General features: G+C 40.0%; 2 protein-coding genes across 3 annotated transcripts in view; one reads left to right on the forward strand and one right to left on the reverse strand.

Moving 5' to 3' along the window:
* LOC132512911 (nuclear RNA export factor 3-like) overlaps window positions 1-19,818 on the forward strand; it is a 482,492-nt gene that overhangs the window by 291,136 nt on the left and 171,538 nt on the right. The window lies entirely within an intron of this gene.
* BEX3 (brain expressed X-linked 3) lies at window positions 5,628-7,101 on the reverse strand. Of its 2 annotated transcripts, none has more exons than XM_060137681.1 (3): window positions 7,041-7,101; window positions 6,579-6,656; window positions 5,628-6,245 (listed from the first exon to the last, which is right to left on the reverse strand). In XM_060137681.1, the coding sequence occupies exon 3, from the start codon at window positions 6,214-6,216 to the stop codon at window positions 5,878-5,880; it is 339 nt and encodes a 112-aa protein (XP_059993664.1). In that variant the 5' UTR covers window positions 6,217-6,245; window positions 6,579-6,656; window positions 7,041-7,101; the 3' UTR covers window positions 5,628-5,877. The 2 variants fall into 2 exon arrangements, with proteins under 2 accessions (XP_059993664.1, XP_059993665.1); XM_060137682.1 differs by having other exon boundaries at window positions 5,628-6,198; window positions 7,041-7,100.

The raw sequence follows: 19,818 nt of genomic DNA on the forward strand, positions 1-19,818 counted from the left end.
GTAACATACACCATTGATTCAGAAACACTTTTTTGAGAAAAAAAAACAAAACCCATCACATAAAATCTACACATATATTTTATGACATATCCCAATGTGAGAGATGTTGAAGATTTTTTTAAAATTGATGTTAGCATAGAGTAAGACAATTTAGGTCATATGATATTTGCGTTGCCAGGATCTCTGGCATTTTCATGTATTTTCTTGTAGCCTGTTTCTAGGCATGTTTGTATTCAATGTAATTGTGTTTCCACTATGCTACCAGTGGTTTTCAAGTGTTAATGTGCATTAGAACCTCTCAGGGGAACATGATAATAATGTATGTTTTGGGGCCCAGTTGGAAGTGTGTTTGATTCATGAAATCTGGAGAGAGATGCCAAAGTCTACATTATTAGCAAGAGAGACAGAAGATTCTGAAGCAGGTAGTCTTTGTGGAATGCTTCAAAAAATCACTGATACATACAGACAAGGACTCCCTCTTAGACCAAAACTTTACTCAGGCTCCTCTGGCCTTCTTTTCAATGAGGTCTTGTCCTTGGTTCTGGCCTTGGCCTGGTAAGCCCAGTTTTAGCAAGAAATTCTGGTTAGGCAATTTATCAAGAATTCCCCCAACCTTGATATCTAATCAAGCTTGATACATAACCAAGTTTCTCTTCATAATTTTCCATCCTCTCCCTCACACTTCCCATTGGCCATAAATCCCTAGCTGTCCCTGTTGTATTTGGAGTTGAGTTCAATTTCTCTCCCTTATTGCAATAGTTTTGATCCTTATTGCAGTAGTCTTGAGTAAAGTATTTCTTGCTGTTTTTAATAAGTAATAGTGTTCAAGAAGCTGGAGGAAAGACTGAAGGTAGTTAGTGGAGACATGGAATACAACAAATATAAAAAAGACCCAAATTGAACATCTAGAGATAAAAACTACAATGTCTAAAATGAAAAATATGTTAGATGGGGTTAATGGCAGATTAGATGTTGCAGAAGATTAGTGAACCTGAAGACACAGCAATTGAAACAATTCAAAATGAAATACAGAAAGAAAAAAGACAAATAAATCAACAGATCTCTTAATCCCATACCCCTATTTTATAGCACAGGGTATTATATCCATTATCTTATAATAACTTTGAATGGAGTATAATCTGTAAAAATACTGAGTCACTATTCTGTATATCTGAAACTAATATAATATTGTAATTCAACTGTACTTCAATTAAAAAATGAACAAGCATTACTGAGTTGTGGGACAACCATACTGATAATCATTTTAAATGGAAATGGTCTAAGCTCTCTAAGACATGACAGAGATTGTCAGAGTGGATAAAAGACTCAGCCCCTAATATCTGAATGTTATGGAGAAGAGAGACCTGGCTGCACACACAAAAAATCATATACACGTGCTGAGAAAAAGATCTTTTCGCTAAAAATATACATACCACGGTCCAAGCATCATTAAGATAGTACTCACCTAAGCTAGTACAATTCTAAGTCAGGTAGAGGATAAAAATGCACACCTCTATAGGAGACAAACTGGGACACTGAGGTGTTTAGAGAAATCTGTAATGATGGAGGGTGGAGGTGGCTCACCACAGCACAGGAATGGAGTGGGCTTGTGACAGTTTGGATGCTACTTCCAACAACTGAGGGGAATCTGAGGGACTTGGGTCCTGCAAGTGCAGGTGAACATAAGAAGTAGGTAAACATAGCTCACACTCTCTTTACCTATTTTAGTTCTCTAGGCAGCCCTGGAAATTATCTCCATTTTACCAATGAACAGAGTAAAATAACTGAGGCACTGTCATGGTAAAAACCACCGTTTATATTACTAGCTAAATGATTCAGAAGTAATTTGAAATTCATTATTCTCGTTTGTTGTTGCTTTTTCATCAAGTTCTTCACTGTCTTTAAGCTGATTGACACATTTAGTTTGCTTCCTTTTTTTTTTTTTTTTTGGCCGTGCAGCATGCAGGATCTTAGTTCCTGACCAGGGATCGAACCTGGGCCCTAACCACTGGACTGTCAGGGAATTCCTGCTTCCTCTTTTAAAAATCAAACTTTAATATAATTAGAGAGTAAGTAATACTTGTTGATTTAGGAAAAATAGATAAAAACTTTAAAATTCATCTACGCACGTGTGATCTTAGTAAAGGAAACAGGGTGTTGAAAGTAAGATTTAAAATTTTTCTTCTTAATACATTTTCTCTCTGTTCCAAAGCAACAACAAAACCACTTTAGGATGCATATTTTACAGTCAGAAACACAATAAAGCTCTTTCCATTTGTGGGAAAATGATTTTTTTACATTGGCATACATCTGAAGATTTCTCTCTTCATATGAAATTCACCAAAGTTTATTTTTACTAAATGGAAAATATTTTCCATCTGCTACAAGGGAAAGAGTAAATTTCCAAACAGGCTAATTGTAACTTTTAAAACAATGTTTGGGGGAAAATTAAATATACAAATAAATGTTAAGATTTTAAAATTTATAGGTATGCCTTATTTATTTGGTTATGTATGTTTATATTACTCAGAAAGCACTTCGACTGGTTACACAAGATAACAACTACATTACATGCCATATGCTTGAAAATTTTAAAATGGGATCTTTCTAAACAAAATCCACATGTTTATTACATGAAATATGTGATATCAGGGAAGAGGACAGTGAATAGACATAGGATTTTGTCCATTTCATTCATGTAATCCAGTCCTTTTCCTACTCTCAGGACAACTTTTAAGTTTCATTATATAAATAGCTCCGTTCTATTAAGTAAATGTATTCACTTAATGTTCCCAAAGTTGCCAACTGAGAGTGGACCTGCTGAAACATGACTGTTATTTTCACAGTTTTGAAAAACAGGAACTAACTGAAAGTTGGTCAAATGTGATCCAACTAGCTTTAAGGAGAGGAGAGGAGACATAAAAAATAAACATAGCAAGTTAAACATGTCTCCTTGGCAGGGGCTTTGAAAGAAGCAGTATTCCTCTTAAGAGGCTCTGAGCCTTGTTTAATCATGACTAAATATAGGATGATGATAGAAAATTTTACAAGTACTTTCTTTGGATGATTGGATTATGGTTTTGTTTATATTTTTCCTTATATTTTCTGCATAATCCAAATGTCTAATGACCTTGTATTACACAAATAATTATAAAAAGTATTTCATTTAGAAATGTTCCTCATAGGAATTTTTAAATATGAGAGTGTAAAGAAATAAACAACTCACAAAGACTCAATGTTAATTTTTGTTATATGTTATTTTAGATAAATTATAATTGCTGGGGCTTCCCTGGTGGCGCAGTGGTTGAGAATCCGCCTGCCGATGCGGGAGACACGGGTTCGTGCCCTGGTCCGGGAAGATCCCACATGCCGCGGAGCGGCTGGGCCCGTGGGCCATGGCCGCTGAGCCTGCGCGTCTGGAGCCTGTGCTCCGCAGCGGGAGAGGCCACAACAGTGAGAGGCCCGCATACCACACACACACAAAAAAATTATAATTGCTAAACTCTTTAATAATAAAAGTTAAATGCATTATTATATTATTAAATATCTACTACATCAGACACTGCTGAAAATTGAGCTCCAGGGTGATTAAGACAAAATAATTGTTGTAAAAGGGCACAGGCTTGCATAGAAAAGATAATGCCTAATTTATTTAATAATTATACATTTATTATTAATAATAGATTCATACTAATGCATTAATTTAACAGGATATTTGGAAATATTAAAAAACAGTACTGGTTTAGCAACAAAGTCGTACTGTATAGCACAGGGAACTACATTCAATATCCTGTGATAAACCATAATGGAAAAGAATATTTAAAAAGTATGTATAAAAATAATGTACTGGTTTAAATATAGACATACATTGATTGTTGAATGCAATCCAATTTTAGAAATATTAAAATTTGGAAAGGTATATTCCTTGTGAAATCAAACAAGTAAGGTAATTTAGATCACAAGTTTTGTAGAACGGTGTAATCACTGTCAGTGTTTCCCCATGCCTATGCTGGCAAAACTGAGATGCATTAGAATCACCTGAGGAATTTTCAAAACAGTAGTTACTGATCAGGTGATTCAAGGATGACAATGGGAGGTGGGAGTGGGAAAGGCACCCACATGTCAGCATTTTTAACATTTCCCTCAGGTGATTATGATGGAAGTAAGGGGTCTGCTTAAACACTGGCACATACAAGGTTTTTAAAACAAGATTGAAGATCTTGGGTTAGAGACCTTCCTTGCTATGTTCCTTTGGAAATTAAAAGTAATACTTTACAGGTAAATAGTTACTTGCTTAGGCCACTTAATTAAGAACAGTCAGGAACAGTATTGAGCTTGGTTCTGAACTCCATTATAGTTAATCAATTAAAATAATTAATAATTAAATATCTACTATGTTAGACAATACATTAGAAACTGAGCTCCAGGATTAAGAAAAAATCATTGTCTTCATAGGGGCACACAATCACATAAAAATGATAAAGCCAGACATTCAAAACAGTTTTTAAGAACTTACAAAGCAGTTTCATGTTTCATGTATGGAAGGGATAGAAATGGGAAAGGAGTGCATTTCAGCTTTAAAATGTGTTCCTCTAACATAATTTACATGGCTTGTGGGTCTGTTAAACTGGTTGGGCAGGCCTACCCAGACTCTTTTCTGAGAAAAATCCCCCACATAGGGTAGAAACACAGGCAAAACAAAGCTTTCAGCCTGTTTGTGTTTTGGAGGTTTGAGGTAGTACAATTCTGGGCATCTAGATGTGTCTCCTGAGCTGGGCCCCAGTGCATTCATGTCTGAATTTTCAAAAGGAGGAGCATAAAAATAAACCAAAAGGGCTGTTTTGTTCAGAACCAACGTAAGAACAAGAACCATGGGAATGGTACTCTCGGGAATATAACTCCAAAGTGAAGATAAAAGCCTTCTCCACACTTTTATAGAGGTCAAAGGGGGGATTTATCTCACCAGGGACTGCAGAGAGATCAGTGGGGTTTTGTTACCTTGTGGACTCTAGCACATCAGCAACAGGAACAGAAACAGGAGCCAGCAAAAGGGAAAGTATACCCAACTGATATGGCAATAATCAGGTGAGTAGGGGTACTGCAAATATGATCAGAATGACAAGGTGGAACCCACCTATTTTGCCCTCTGGACTTGTGAGCCTGGGTGAAAACTCCCTTTAGTACTTCCCAAGTATCTGATGAGGGCCAGGGTCCTGCTAAATGCTGGGGAGTTGCCTAGGAGGCAGCCCAACACAGTTCCACACCTCATATATTCCACTCAGCAGCCCTGTAAGGCAAGCATTATTCCCCATTTCACATAAGAGAAGACTGACTCTTTACAGGAATGTATCTGTAATAAAGGGAGGGTTTACTTCCAGTTAAGACTGGAAGATGCTTAAAGTTCACTTTTCTTTAAGGTTGCTGAACCAGTAATTATTTTGTACATTCACAGACTCATTGAAAAACCGTTTTCATTGCTTCTAAAACTCCAGATAATTAAAGGGAAAAAAGTCACATATTATCCAACCATAGAGAAATGTGCTCCAATTAACATCCTGCGATATTTGATTTCAGATTTTTGGAGGGTTCATATATTTTTTTCAATGAGACAATAATAAATGTATAGATTGATTTTAATTGCTTTATTAACTTTACATTTTTCCATGCAAATGGGTGAAACTCTACTGTTGACAGAAACTTAGATTGCGTGACAAGACAATCTCCAATTAGAAGCTGGTAACACAAGAACCCACCTGACACATGGAAATTACATAAGGTTCACAGCAAACGGATCAGTAAAGGCGTATCAGGAAAACGCAAGGAAAAGGAGAACAACAGTGGGAATCACAGTATTAATCTCATGGAAAATGGCAGGAGTCAAGGCATAAGGCAAAATTCATCATGATGGTCATGGTGATTAGAGAGCTCCCCCATAAGGATACGCAGACAATTCCTCAATTGCAGCTCCCTAAGTTTTCTCCTGATTTCTCTCATCTCCTCCATGAACATTTCCATATCATCTCCATCTCCACCCATCCCATCGTTGACCTGCCTATTGGGTATGGCCCATCGGAAATTAGGGGCAAGTCGGCGAGCCTGTCCCCGTCTATTATTTCCTGCTGGCTGGTGGCCTTCGCCCCCTCCCAAAGGGCGGTCTTCCTCTCCATTCTGCACAGGCTGCTCCATTTCTTCGTTTTCCTGGTGGATATTTGCCATGATGAGATTTTTTTTCCCTGGTTATTTTTCTTTGAACAACAAGTAAGACAAAGGCAAGGAGAGAGACTGAATGCTTGGTGCACTAACCAGCAGGATTCAAAGCCCTGATATCAAAGACTTTTAAAATTTATTTTTTCCCACCTCAGGAGCCTCGTGAGCCTTCTAGGGAGCCTCCAATTTGAGCCCCTTCCCCAGCTCTCTCCTTTTCTCTCCCTCCCCCAAACCCAAAGCCCACCATTTTTCTTTTCCCAGGATTCTTTCCCAGAGCGCAGCAGGCACCAAAATGGAGGACGGGGGATAGGGCCTGGGGGAGTTAGGAAGGTGTCTCAGACTGGCTTTGCACCAGCACCCCCCGCACCGACCTGGGCCTATCCTCGCTGTCTCCTGCTCCTCCTGATTCTCGCCACGAGTGCGCCGCCGCGACGCCTAGTCCCGCAGACCTGCAAAGGGGCGAGGTGGGAGTAGGGGTCTGCTGCAGCCGGGCGCTCGGCCCCTTCCCGGCCCCACGCCCCCGCCAACCCCTCCCTCCCCGCGTCCTCCGCCCCCACCCTCAGCCGCTCCCATCCCCGCCCCGCTCCCGGGTTCACCATTGCCCTGCAGGAACTCAGGAATGATTTCCCATCGCTCTTAGTTGCTCTGCTGCCCTCCCTGGAACCCAGCCGTCCCTGCACCCCCACCCAAGGGGGCCCCCATTTCTGCTCCCAAGAAAGCCGAGGCGTAGAGATAGCTCGCCGGGACCCGCCGCGCTGAACCCCTGCGCCGGCCTCTGGGGTTGGCGGGCCGCTGCAGCCCTGGCGTCAGCGCGCGGGCCCCGGGGCCCTTACCTGCTCAGCTTCCCCCGGGCCCGATGCCAGCCCGCCGTGCGCAGGGCAGCGGGGAGCTGGTACCCAGACACGAGTGACGACTGCACCAAAGGCTGCGTCGCTCTGCAGCTCGCGGTCACGTGAGAGCTGCGCGTCACCGCCGAGCTCTCCCCCAAGTCCTGTGGCCAGTGCAGCAGGAGCGCCCCCCTCCAGCCTAGTGCACACACACAGACAGCCCCCTCCGCCTGTTCGTGCGCAGGGCCACAGCGCGCACCGCTCTGTCACTCATCTTGCTCCTCTCCAATATGAGAGCCCACAAGTGGCATCACCTCCCTGCGGTTGGAGTTTGCCCTTCTCTGGTTACCAGGGAGGGCCTGCAACACCCTCCACCTCTCCCACTCCCACCCCAGGCTTTGGCGCTGGCTTTTTCTGCTCTGTCTTCTCGCTAACCGCGGGGTCCCCGCCCCCACTCCCTTGCCACACACAGGCTGCATGTGCACAGCCACCATTGCCCACCATGTCCCCTGAATTCATACCCTTCTAGGAAATTTAGATTGAGGGCTGGGGTGAGGAGGGAGCAAGGGGCTTGTCAGAGAGGCGGGGAGAAGTGGGCTGTATAACATATATCCTTACTAATAATTTCTCTTTATTTCCTTTTTAAGAAAATCAGCGCGCCATCAAAAAATTTAAAATTATGAGGTTTCATTTTTGAAAGAAATCTTGAAAGAATTTTGAAAGAATCTTGCAGGATGAAAAAGCCTCATTGTTTGATTACATTCACCTATACCACCCAGAAAATATTTTCTCTGGGCTCCACACATCAACAACAATATATATATATTTTTTTGCGGTACGCGGGCCTCTCACTGTCGTGGCCTCTCCCGTTGCGGAGCACAGGCTCCGGACGCGCAGGCTCAGCGGCCATGGCTCACGGGCCCAGCCGCTCCACGGCATGTGGGATCTTCCCAGACTGGGGCATGAACCTGTGTACCCTGCATCGGCAGGCGGACTCTCATTCACTGCGCCACCAGGGAAGCCTCAACAACACTTTTGAAACATTTTATTTTATTTTGAAAAAATACAAGCATCTTCCTGAATACAGTTGGTATTTTCAAAATGATCTGTAAAGTAAATCTTCAGATACAAGTCCAGTTGTCAGACCTTGGCCATTTTATGTAAATGTAATGTGATATTTTTGATACCACAGTCTTTGGAGAAAATGAGCCTTTTTATTTTCTGCTTTCCTTTCCAAACCTTCCAAACCACTCCTACACATATCTCCTTAGAATGATCTCAGAAGTTAAGTATAAAATAGGTAAAAGTTCCAAAGACATTTGCTTTTTAATGTGAATGTTTCCAAAAAATATTAGAAATGAAGCATGGAGTATGAGAAGCAATTAAACTTGAAACTCGAGTGTAACTGTTCCTTTTTTCAACTTGAAATAACTGAAAACTTTTTTTAATCACGGTTAGAAAACAGAGATGTCTTCAGGAAAGTGGCATTATTGTAAAAAAATATTAAAAAGTGTTGGTTGTGTTAAAGGAACCGAAAGAGTTATATGTACTGAGTCAAGACAGGCCAGGCAAATTCTTACTGCCTCTAGTTTTGGCTCCAAACTACTATGTAATCTCCTACCCTGCTAAACTAGCTGGGAGATTGAATAAAGAAAGAGTATATGCCTACTGCATATGTAGTTTGAAATATATAAAATTATATATATGCGATATATAGAAATATTGACATATAGCTCCAAAAGCTCAAATTACAAAATAATTGTCTTTTAAAGGAATGCTAGTGATTCCTGGATTCTGTCTCACTGTTAGCAAGTCTTCGTATAGGTAGCTCTATTAATGATATCCACTGGAAGGATGCTGATTAGAGGCATGAGCTGTAGTATCAGACATGTCTGGCTTTAAATCCTGTTTCTGCTACTTACTTGATGTATGACTTTGGGTCAATTACTTATCAAGGTCTCTGTGCTTCCTCTGCGAAACAGGGATTGTTAGAAGAAATAAATCACATATTTCAAGTATGTACCACAGACCCTAAAGAACCATCAATGAAAGTTGATTTATTACATTTTTTTACTATTATTAGATGGTTTCTAACAAGATTTGAAGAGTAGGCAAAGCATAGTTCTGTCCTTAGCTAGATCCACTTGTCTTTAAAATCTGTGAGAGCCCAAAACACATCTGCTGTCTTCTACTTTGCAAAGCCAGTGACTTATAGAATTCCTTGCACCAAGTAGGTGATTGGTAAATATTTGTTGACTAATACATCCACTAGTAAGGCTAATAGGTTGCTTTTCATTCAGAGGACTGTATTTAGAGCAATATGGAAAAGCTTTCATGAAAATTAGGAATTACCTAGAAAGAATCTGCTGAAAGTAGACAAACCACTATGACATAACCATTGAATACAAAGTTTAAGAAGTGGATTTTTAGTTCTCGCAGTGGCTAAATGTTTTGCTATTATCTTTTTGACCCATCTTGGATAAGTCTTTTGCTTGAAACCACCAAATTTTCTTGGATGGAAAACATGCATCTGTATATTTTTCCAGATTAGATGTTATGCTACATAGGAGATTAGTTGTAATGAAGTGCTGTTTTAAAGATAGGTGAAAATTGTTCTGAAAATGATGTTATCTTCACTAAAATGCTGTGAGGTATTGATTGAGATCTTTTCTTGTCCTTGGTGTTTTCTGAGGAGTTGAAGATAACAACCTATTGAGAACAAAATTTTTTAAATTTCTAAAGCTGAGTTACAAGGACACAAGAGTCTTAGTTTGGGACTCATGTGCCCTGAAGGACAGAGAGAGGGTGAACTGGTTTGATGGCTTTTACCCTAAAATAACAGAAGAGTAGTGTAATACTGGGAAGGAGGAGACTGGGTTCACATTTGGGGAAATGCAGTATTCGTGAAAAGAACCTATTTCCTCTCCTTATCTCCTGTAATTATAGTGGATGGTGGCACTTGATTGGTTTCCTTCCCCAAAGCCAAGGGAGTGGGATCCCAAAAGAACTGAACATAAAGTTTAGGGATATCTACAAAACGTTAAGGTTCACTTATTCATTTGCTGGATATCTGCATTACCATTGGGATTTTGAGCTAACCAGATGCTATAGGAGACTGGAAAGAACATTTTGGAGAGATGATGTGGTGATGTGGCCAGGTAGAGAAAGGGCTAAGATTGACCTCCTACCAAAGTTCCCAATTCTGGAGAAGCATGAAAAATAAATCCTACCATGCCTACAGGTTCCAGAGTTGGGGAGCGGGGAGTTATTGAGATACAGATTTACCAGTAACTGATACAGAGTAGGGCAAAGAGACCTATGAATCATAGGAATGCCATGTGAGGGTTATAAGAGTCACATGCAAGATATGGCCCAGTCTTCCAAGGAGACACTTGGAAGGGAACTGCTTGGATGTGAGTCCTTATCAGCAGGTTCTCTAGAAATCAGACTTGAACTTCAGTGACAATTAATCACGTGGGGATAGCAATCTTACCCTAGGTATTCACATAAAGAGTTGTCTTTTTATCCGTCTTCAAATTCTCAAGTCATCTGAGTAAACACAGGGAAGGAGGGTGTGACTGTTAATTTTATGTGTCCACTAGGCCATTGGATGCCCACATATGTGGTTAAATAATATTTCTGGGTGTGTCTGTGAAGGTGTTTCTGGAAGAATTTAGCATTTAAATTGGTGAACCAAGTAAACCAGATGGCCCTCCCCAATGTAAGTGGGCATCATCTAATACCATTGAGGGCCTGAATAGAACAGAAAGGCAGAAGAAGGTTGAATTCATTCTCTGCCTGATTGCTTGAGCTGGGACTTTGATCTCCTGCCCTTGGTGTTCCTGGTTCTCAGGACTTCTGATTCAGACTGGCACCTGCATGTCAGCTCTCCAGCTCTCAGGTCTTTGAAGTACACCATTGGCTTTGCTGGCTCTCCAGCTTGTAGACAGCATACAATGGGACTTCCCAGTCTACATAATCATGTGAACTTGTAATCAATCAGTCTATAAACCTTATAATCAATAAACCTATCTATCTATCTATCTATCTAGAGTCTATCTAAATGATAGACTCTAGGTAGATAGACTTAGATAGATAGATAGATAGATAGATAGATAGATAGATAGATAGATAGACTCTAGATAGAAAGATAAATCTCATAGAGGGATGAGGAGGACTCTGAACCAAAAGTGATACTGGTGTTTTAAAATACATAGAACCAAGAAGAAAACTTCTATATATAGAAAGGTTAAACAACAAGGTCCTTGAGGTCGATGGACCTAGAGTCTGTCATACAGAGTGAAGTAAGTCAAAAAGAGAAAAAACAAATACAGTATGCTAACACATATATATGGAATCTAAGGAAAAAAATGTCATGAGGAACCTAGGGGTAAGACAAGAATAAAGACACAGACCTACTAGAGAATGGACTTGAGGATATGGGGAGGGGGAAGGGTAAGCTGTGACAAAGCGAGAGAGTGGCATGGACATATATACACTACCAAACGTAAAATAGATAGCTAGTGGGAAGTAGCCGCATAGCACAGGGAGATCAGCTAGGTGGTTTGTGACCACCTAGAGGGGTGGGATAGGGAGGGTGGGAGGGAGGGAGACGCAAGAGGAAAGAGATATGGGGACATATGTATATGTATAACAGATTCACTTTGTTATAAAGCAGAAACTAACACACCATTGTAAAGCAATTATACTCCAATAAAGATGTTAAAAAAAAAGAAATTAGAAACTAAAAAGTAAAAAAAACCCAAAAAACAAGTTCCTGCTGTAGAGCACAAGGAACTATATTCAATATCCTGTGATAAATCATAATGGAAAAGAATATGAAAAAGAATGTATATATATGTATAACTGAGTCACTTTGCTGTACAGCAGTAATTAACATAACATTGTAATTCAACTACAATAAAAAATAAATTTAAAAAAAGACATAGAGCCAAATCTTTAACAGTTTAACTGAACCTATTTTAATAAGCAAAAGTGACTGAAAAGTTGGGGAAGGACTGAGATACAGTTAAAGAAGCCCATTATCCAGTAGAAAGTGGTGGGTGGGGATGATAGAGCACTACTGAGGCAGTTATTGGAAAAATAAGACTGTTTTGTAATTTTACCTCAACTAGTTATCCCTCAATCAAATTGATATCAGGTTAATATTCCAACAGAGGAAGCTCATTTTTGCTGAGATCTTTTTGCATGTTGCCATGACATATATTGTAGCTCACATGTATTTGGCTGGAAATGTCCTATTTTCCTCTCATTATACTCTCCTGGGTGAGTGCTAGGCTTGGGAGAAGATAGTCTGGCGCATGGTGGGCTCTGTGAGTGTGGATATCTCTGTTCCTGCCTAGAATGGTTCTCTATGTGTCGTCCTGATGCTTCATTGCTGCAGTCTTACTGTACTTCTCTTTTTTTTTTTACTACATTTAAACACCTATTAACAAATTGAAACTAAGTATTAAAAATCTAGGAAATTATGCCTACTCTAGCTTCCCTATAAGCTATGGCTATTATAACTTTGATGCCAAGACCTTTGAAGAATTGAGAACAGACCTGATAAAGTTTTAAGGGTGTTACTGTAAGAGTTTGAAACATTTGAAAGATAATGTATTTCATTCAAGAGATCTAGTCTTAAATAATAACAAAGCTATAAGGCTAAGACGTCTGAGTATGAAATCAACAAATATTCAGGACCTCACTATCTATTAGACAGCTGAGGGTTGTTATTTTATTTTAGAGACTGCAGATGCTGTCTTGAGACACCAGAGACCCATGGCCACTCTTTCCTGTGGTTTAGGACTCTGGTGAAAAAGAAGTTCTGTCCTGTATAGTCTCTAACTGTTAACTGAGCTACACTACGTATGGGCCAAGAAAACTCCTTTGACCCTTCTAGCTACAGGCCTAGGCTAGCCTCATTCTTACTTTCCCCTGGATTTTGGGATGAACTTAGAAGAGTATCAGGAAACTTAGCATAAATGTTTACCTTGCCTTACTGCTGCTAGTCCCATGTAAGTTCCATTACTGATACAGTTTTAACACCTAGCAAGGTCCTAGTACCCAATAGGCCCTATTAGTTCAGGGGTTGCAATTCATACGGCCACAGGTGACATATATTGAGTGAAGCCAGCTGAGCAGGAATCTGGTTAACTAGGGAGCATGTGCTCTATCAAAATGAGATAGCCTCTGCCAATTATTGTCATGAGACAATTCAGGCCCTATGTTGCCAAATATTCCTTTTTTTCCCTCAAGAGATATCAGAAATATAAAAGTTTATGTGAAATTGCCCCCTCCCCACAAATGAGCTGCTAATTTAAAATTCTGCATTCATTTTCTCACCTTTTCTCACACTTAACTATTTGGCAGACTTGATAAAACATTGGCTTCATACTATTGTGTACCTATAGCTATTGCCTGCAGCATGACACAAGACTCTTCCAGTTATCTATTGGTAAGTAGCAAACCATCCCAAAATTCACTGGTGTAAACTATAACTGATATTTATGCGCACAGACTCTGTGAATCAGAGGTTCAGAAAGTACACAGTGGAGGCTACTCTGCTCTAGGATGTCTGAGGCCTCAGCTAGGATGGCTTGGCTGAGGGTAACTTGAAAGGCTGTAGATGACTCAAACAGCTGGGTCCTGAAACAGCTGAGACTGAAATGGCTGCAGGACAGGCTTATGTAGGAGTATCAACCAGAGCTCCCACAAGCAGCCAGTCCAGCATGGCTATCTCAGGATGTTAAAAGCAAATGTTCCCTGCAAACAAGGTGGAAGCTGTATGCTCTTTTATGACCTAGCCTTGGAAGTCACATAGATCAGTACTACTGTACTCCATTGGTTGAAAGAATCATAAGTCCTCTTCCAAGATTGAAGGGGAGGGACTATAGACTTCAACTCTTGATGGGAGGAGTGCCAAATAATTTATAGTCATGTTGTAAAACCATCACACACATTACTGGTGTGTGCTTCTTACAATCCTTTTCTTACCCTCCAGCAAGACAAGGCAGTCAATATGTTATTGACACTTGCTTGATTACAATCGTTAAGTACAAAATAATTTTTGAATAAGACCTAAAATGGAATTCCCACAGCTTAGTTCCACTCATACTTTTCCTACCTTAAGGATTTCTAAGAAATTAATTTTTACTAGAAAAATATTTAGCATATTTATATATTTGTCCACAATTATCCACCTGTGTACTGATTGGGTACTGATGTGCATAGTTATCAGAAAGGATTGGAAATAGGAGATCAAAATAAACTGTGAGCCCAAAAGAATGGATTAGGAGGGTTATAGAAAACTGGATTTTATAGTCATGTTTTCTGTGCTTTTGCCTAATTTTGGATTTACAGGGTAGGACTTATGATCTCACTTGCAGTCCCAAGCTTTCACAGATCATGTATTGTCGAAACTGGAACGACCTTAGAATTATTTTAGTCCAAGAGCCTATTTTACAAGTTGGGAAACCAAGATAGAACAATTAAGAGGCTTGGCTAGGTTACCAAATAAGATAGTGGCAGAACTAGAAATAGAACCACCTATGCTTTCTTAGATAATACTACCTACCTACCTACCTATCTATCTATCTATCTATTTGCCTTGTAGGTCTATACATATTTTATATAAAATCAAAGGAAATACACTAACATTTTGTTTATAATTGCTTTTGGCTCTTGTGGTGATGGTTGATAGGCTAAAATCATAAATCCAATTTATGATTTTCCACATTTTCTAAATATTCTACAATAACTTAGGTAGATATGAGAATAAGCAAAAAATTATACTTAAAGACTAGTGAAACTGATAATTTTATGTGTTTTTAGTACAGATGAGTTTATCTATCTCTAACTAAAGAGTAAACTAACACCCTCTCTCTCTCTCTCTCTCTCTCTCTCTCTCTCTCACACACACACACACACACACACACACACACACACACACACAGAGACAACACACACACACACACTTCTCCCCTTCCTCCCATCCTCCTCTCTTTTTACACCCCTGCCCCAGCTCCTGAGTCAAGGGCTATATTTCCCACCACAAATCTAAGACTTAGGCATTTGTACCATGACAGTATCTTGTGCCATATTTTACACTTAGAGACCTATGCCTGGTGACTTGGTGACTCCCCACTCCCACTCCTCCCGCATCCCCTCCCATTTAGTTGTCCTCATCTCTGAGATTAAAAATGCATTTCTAATGCTGGACATCAGGTGGTGATTACCTCTATCTTCTAAATTATCTCAAAGGACAGTGTATCCTTTTTGTAAATAGAAGGGAAAAATCTTTAATTATTTTTCTTTTAAATTCAGGTTATGAAATAGTATGTGCAGAATTATCCTAGTTTCCTTAAACATACATAGTGATGAAAATGAAATAAAACAGCACTTATATAAATGCTGATTATGTAGAGCATTGTTGTATATGTATATTCATGATTGCACTTTATCCTCCCCCAAATCCTATGAGGTAGGTGCTAATGTTATCCCCTATCTTATTTTACAAATAAGAGAATTGCAGGACAGCAAAGCTATGCAACAGATAGGAGGTGGTAGGGCAGGAATTCAGACCCATACAGTCTAGTTCCTAAGTCCATGTTCTTACTCAGTTTCATTAATTAATAAGTCCCAAATCTATAACTCACTCTTTCTTTTATCCATCTATTGTTTGAGACCTTTTCTGTGCTATGCACTGCCTGCCCATTACACATCTCAATCTCAGTACCATATTTAGGAGTTCTGATTCCCCTGACATAGTTCTTTCCACTTAATAAAAATATAAGAAATATACTTTTCATTCAATCAATTTATTGAGCATCTACTATGTCCCAGGCAAGACCCTGGAGATATAAAAGACAGTAAGACAGATACAGCCTTCGTATTCCTACGGAGCTCATGGTTTAGTGGGAGGAAACCAGGAGAGTGTGGTAAGTACTGAAGGGGAGATTGGAGCACTGAGTAAGAGGACTTAAACCAGTTGCCAGTAAAGTCTTCCAGGAGGAAGCAATGTCTAGGAGATCAATTTCTGCTGTGACAGTGTGAGGAGCTCTGTGGAACTGCTTTCCTGTGAAACTCATTAAAAAACCAAACAAAATAATTTAAAGGCTCTAGAAATGGTTTTAAGGGCATATATTAAGTGGAAAAACATCTATTCAAGAAAATCTATAAAAAACTTCATAAGAAATATGAGTCTGTGGTATCTGAACCTAGACCTCTCCCTCCCTCTCACTCCCAGGTCAAGGAGGCATAAACTGCACTCCTGTCAGTCAAGAACACAGGACATCCTCTTCCTGCAGCTTGCAGCCATGGGGATTTCTTCCTGGGAAGAGAAGGATATCAGCATTTCTTATCCTGCCCCAACTACTGAGATTGTGAGGTTAAGCTCCAGGTGAGTGCAGTTGAGAGGTGGGGGCTCTTTCCTTCCAACCAGCCCCCACTGATAGAATGGAGGCTGTCCTGTGGGTGTGGCACCACTGAGAATACTGAAGCCCTGATCATTCTTGGTTTGGCTTAAAAGGCATGGTTCCACACTATGAGAAGCAAGGTGAGAGGACATCAGGCTACTGTTTCCTTTCTACCCACATTGAGACACCAGCTCCTAAAGCAGAAGTGTCATTCAAAGATAAGAGTGCCATTGTCCCCACTCCCAGATCCAGAGCCCTGGCTCAGAGATTTTGCCTGGGGAGAGAAGAAAGCCATAAGTAATATAGGTTCTAAAATTTCCCCAATGGGACTTACTTTATTTGCAACAGAGCATGGAGACTGTTCAAGACAAAGGTGCTCTAAAAACAGTAGTGGTTGTGGTGGAGGCAATTGGGAAGTGATTCTTGGGTTTGGTGAAGATAACAGTTAACTGAAAGCTGGCTAGATTGTTTTAAAAAGCCAGCTAAGAAGATGGCTGTGGGGAGTTCTCTTTCCCTGTTTGGAACAAATATTAAACACTGACCTTTGGAACTATTCCTGCAAGTGAGCCCAAATTTGATTGAATTAGGCTTCAGAGCAATTCCTGCCCAAGGGCATTATGAAAAATAACAGATTAGTCAACTGGTAATTATAGGAGCCTAACAGCTGAGCATGGTTAGGGCTATGACCTTTACAAGTGCTTCTCAGTCCCTCACCTCACTCTCACTTAGTTGGGACAGGATGACTAGAGAGGGGTTGGGATTGGATATTGTCCTTCCTTCAGGTCAGTTAGGCTCATAGGTTAGGTTCTGGTAAAAGAGTTTCTCTTGAGGGAAGGCCTTACTTAAGAAGAGTAGAATGCTCTGGGTGCATTAAAAAAATGGCTACTTTTCCTTTCCCCCCGCCAGAAGCACAAGGAAATTTTCTCTAATATTCACCGTGAGAACCTCATAGGGCTCTGAGAAGTAAAACTCATAAAAGTGTGGGAGGACTCCTTAAGACTGGGCCTCATGGAACAGGATAGAAAGCCCAGAGATAAACCGACACACCTATGGTCAACTAATCTATGACAAAGGAGGCAAGGATATACAATGGAGAAAAGACAGTCTCTTCAATAAGTGGTGCTGGGAAAACTGGACAGCTACATGTAAAAGAATGAAATTAGAACACTCCCTAACACCATACACAGAAATAAACTCAAAATTGATTAAAGACCTAAATGTAAGACTGGACACTATAAAACTCTTAGAGGAAAACATAGGAAGAACACTCTTTGATATGAATCACAGCAAGATCTTTTTTGACCCACCTCCTAGAGTAATAGAAATAAAAACAAAAATAAACAAATGGGACCTAATGAAACTTAAAAGCTTTTGCACAGCAAAGGAAACTATAAACAAGATGAAAAGACAACCCTCAGAATGGGAAAAAATATTTGCAAATGAATCAATGGACAAAGGATTAATCTCCAAAATATATAAACAGCTCATGCAGCTCAATATTAAAAAAAAAACAAACAGGGCTTCCCTGGTGGCGCAGTGGTTGAGAGTCTGCCTGCCGATGCAGGGGACATGGGTTCGTGCCCCGGTCCGGGAGGATCCCACATGCCGCAGAGTGGCTGGGCCCGTGAGCCATGGCCGCTGAGCCTGCATGTCCGGAGCCTGTGCTCTGCAACGGGAGAGGCCACAACAGTGAGAGGTCTGTGTACCGCAAAAAAAAACAAACAAAAAAAACCCAACCGAATCAAAAAATGGGCAAAAGACCTAAATAGACATTTCTCCAAGAAGACATACAGATGGCCAAGAGGCACATGCAAAGCTGCTCAACATCACTAACTATTAGAGAAATGCAAATCAAAACTACAATGAGGTATCACCTCACACCAGTTAGAATGGGCATCATCAGAAAATCTACAAACAACAAATGTTGGAGAGGGTGTGGAGAAAAGGGAACCCTCTTGCACTGTTGGTGGGAATGTAAATTGATACAGCCACTATGGAGAACAGTATGGAGGTTCCTTAAAAAACTAAAAATAGAATTACCATATGACTCAGCAATCCCACTACTGGGCATATACCCAGAGAAAAACATAATTCAAAAAGACACATGCACCCCAATGTTCATTGCAGCACTATTTACAATAGCCAGGTCATGGAAGCAACCTAAATGCCCATCGACAGACGAATGGATAAAGAAGATGTGGTACATATATACAATGGAATACTACTCAGCCATAAAAAGGAATGAAATTGGCTCATTTGTAGAGACATGGATGGACCTAGAGACTGTCATACAGAATGAAGTAAGTCAGAAAGAGAAAAACAAATATTGTATATTAACGCATATATGTGGAATCTAGACAAATGGTACAGATGAACCGGTTTGCAAGGCAGAAATAGAGACACAGATGTAGAGAACAAATGTATGGACACCAAGGGGGGAAAGTCGGGGGTGGTGGGATGAATTGGGAGATTGGGATTGACATATATACACTAATATGTATAAAATAGATAACTAGTAAGAACCTGCTGTATGTAAAAAAAAAAGACTGGGACTCTCTGGAGTTTTAAATCTCAGACTTGTCCACACTGAACTTCCAGCAATTCATAAATTATAGTTTAGGTTTTCCTACATCAGTACTGATTCCTGGGGATGTTTCTGTTCATAGGTTTTACTCCAACAAATTGTGATTCTCTGTATCTGACTGTCTGTCTCTCCTTTTTTGTGGGCAGTGATTTGCTCTGTGACTTCAATTCTCTAATGGATCTAAGAAGAGTTGTTGATTTTCAGTTTGTTCAGCTTTTTACTTATTGTTAGAATGGAGTGATAACATCTAAGTTCTTTCCATGCCAGACCAAAGCAAGAGGGAATTTAATGATAAAAGAGTTAATCCATAAGGAGTATATAACAATTATAAATATATATGCACCTAACAACAGAGCACCAAAATATATGAAGAAAAAACTGACAAAAATGAAGGGAGAAATAGATAATTCAACAATAATAGTTGGAGACTTTAATACCCCGCTTTTTTTAAAACATCTTTATTGGAATATAATTGCTTTACAATGGTGTATTAGTTTCTGCTTTATAACAAAGTGTGTTAGTTTCTGCTTTATAACAAAGTGAATCAGTTATACATATACATATGTTCCCATATCTCTTCCCTCTTGCATCTCCCTCCCTCCCACCCTCCCTATCTCACCCCTCTAGGTGGTCACAAACCACCAAGCTGATCTCCCTCTGCTATGTGGCTGCTTCCCACTAGCTATCTATTTTACATTTGGTAGTGTATATATATGTCCATGCCACTCTCTCACTTTGTCCCAGCTTACCCTTCACCACTTTTAATAATAAATAGACCAAA

This window comes from Lagenorhynchus albirostris, chromosome X, assembly GCF_949774975.1.
Source record: "Lagenorhynchus albirostris chromosome X, mLagAlb1.1, whole genome shotgun sequence".
In the NCBI taxonomy this organism is placed as follows: Eukaryota; Metazoa; Chordata; class Mammalia; order Artiodactyla; family Delphinidae; genus Lagenorhynchus; species Lagenorhynchus albirostris.

Excerpts from the sequence above, each read along its gene's own strand:
- BEX3 (XM_060137681.1), bottom strand. The coding sequence starts at position 6,216 with ATGGCAAATATCCACCAGGAAAACGAAGAAATGGAGCAGCCTGTGCAG.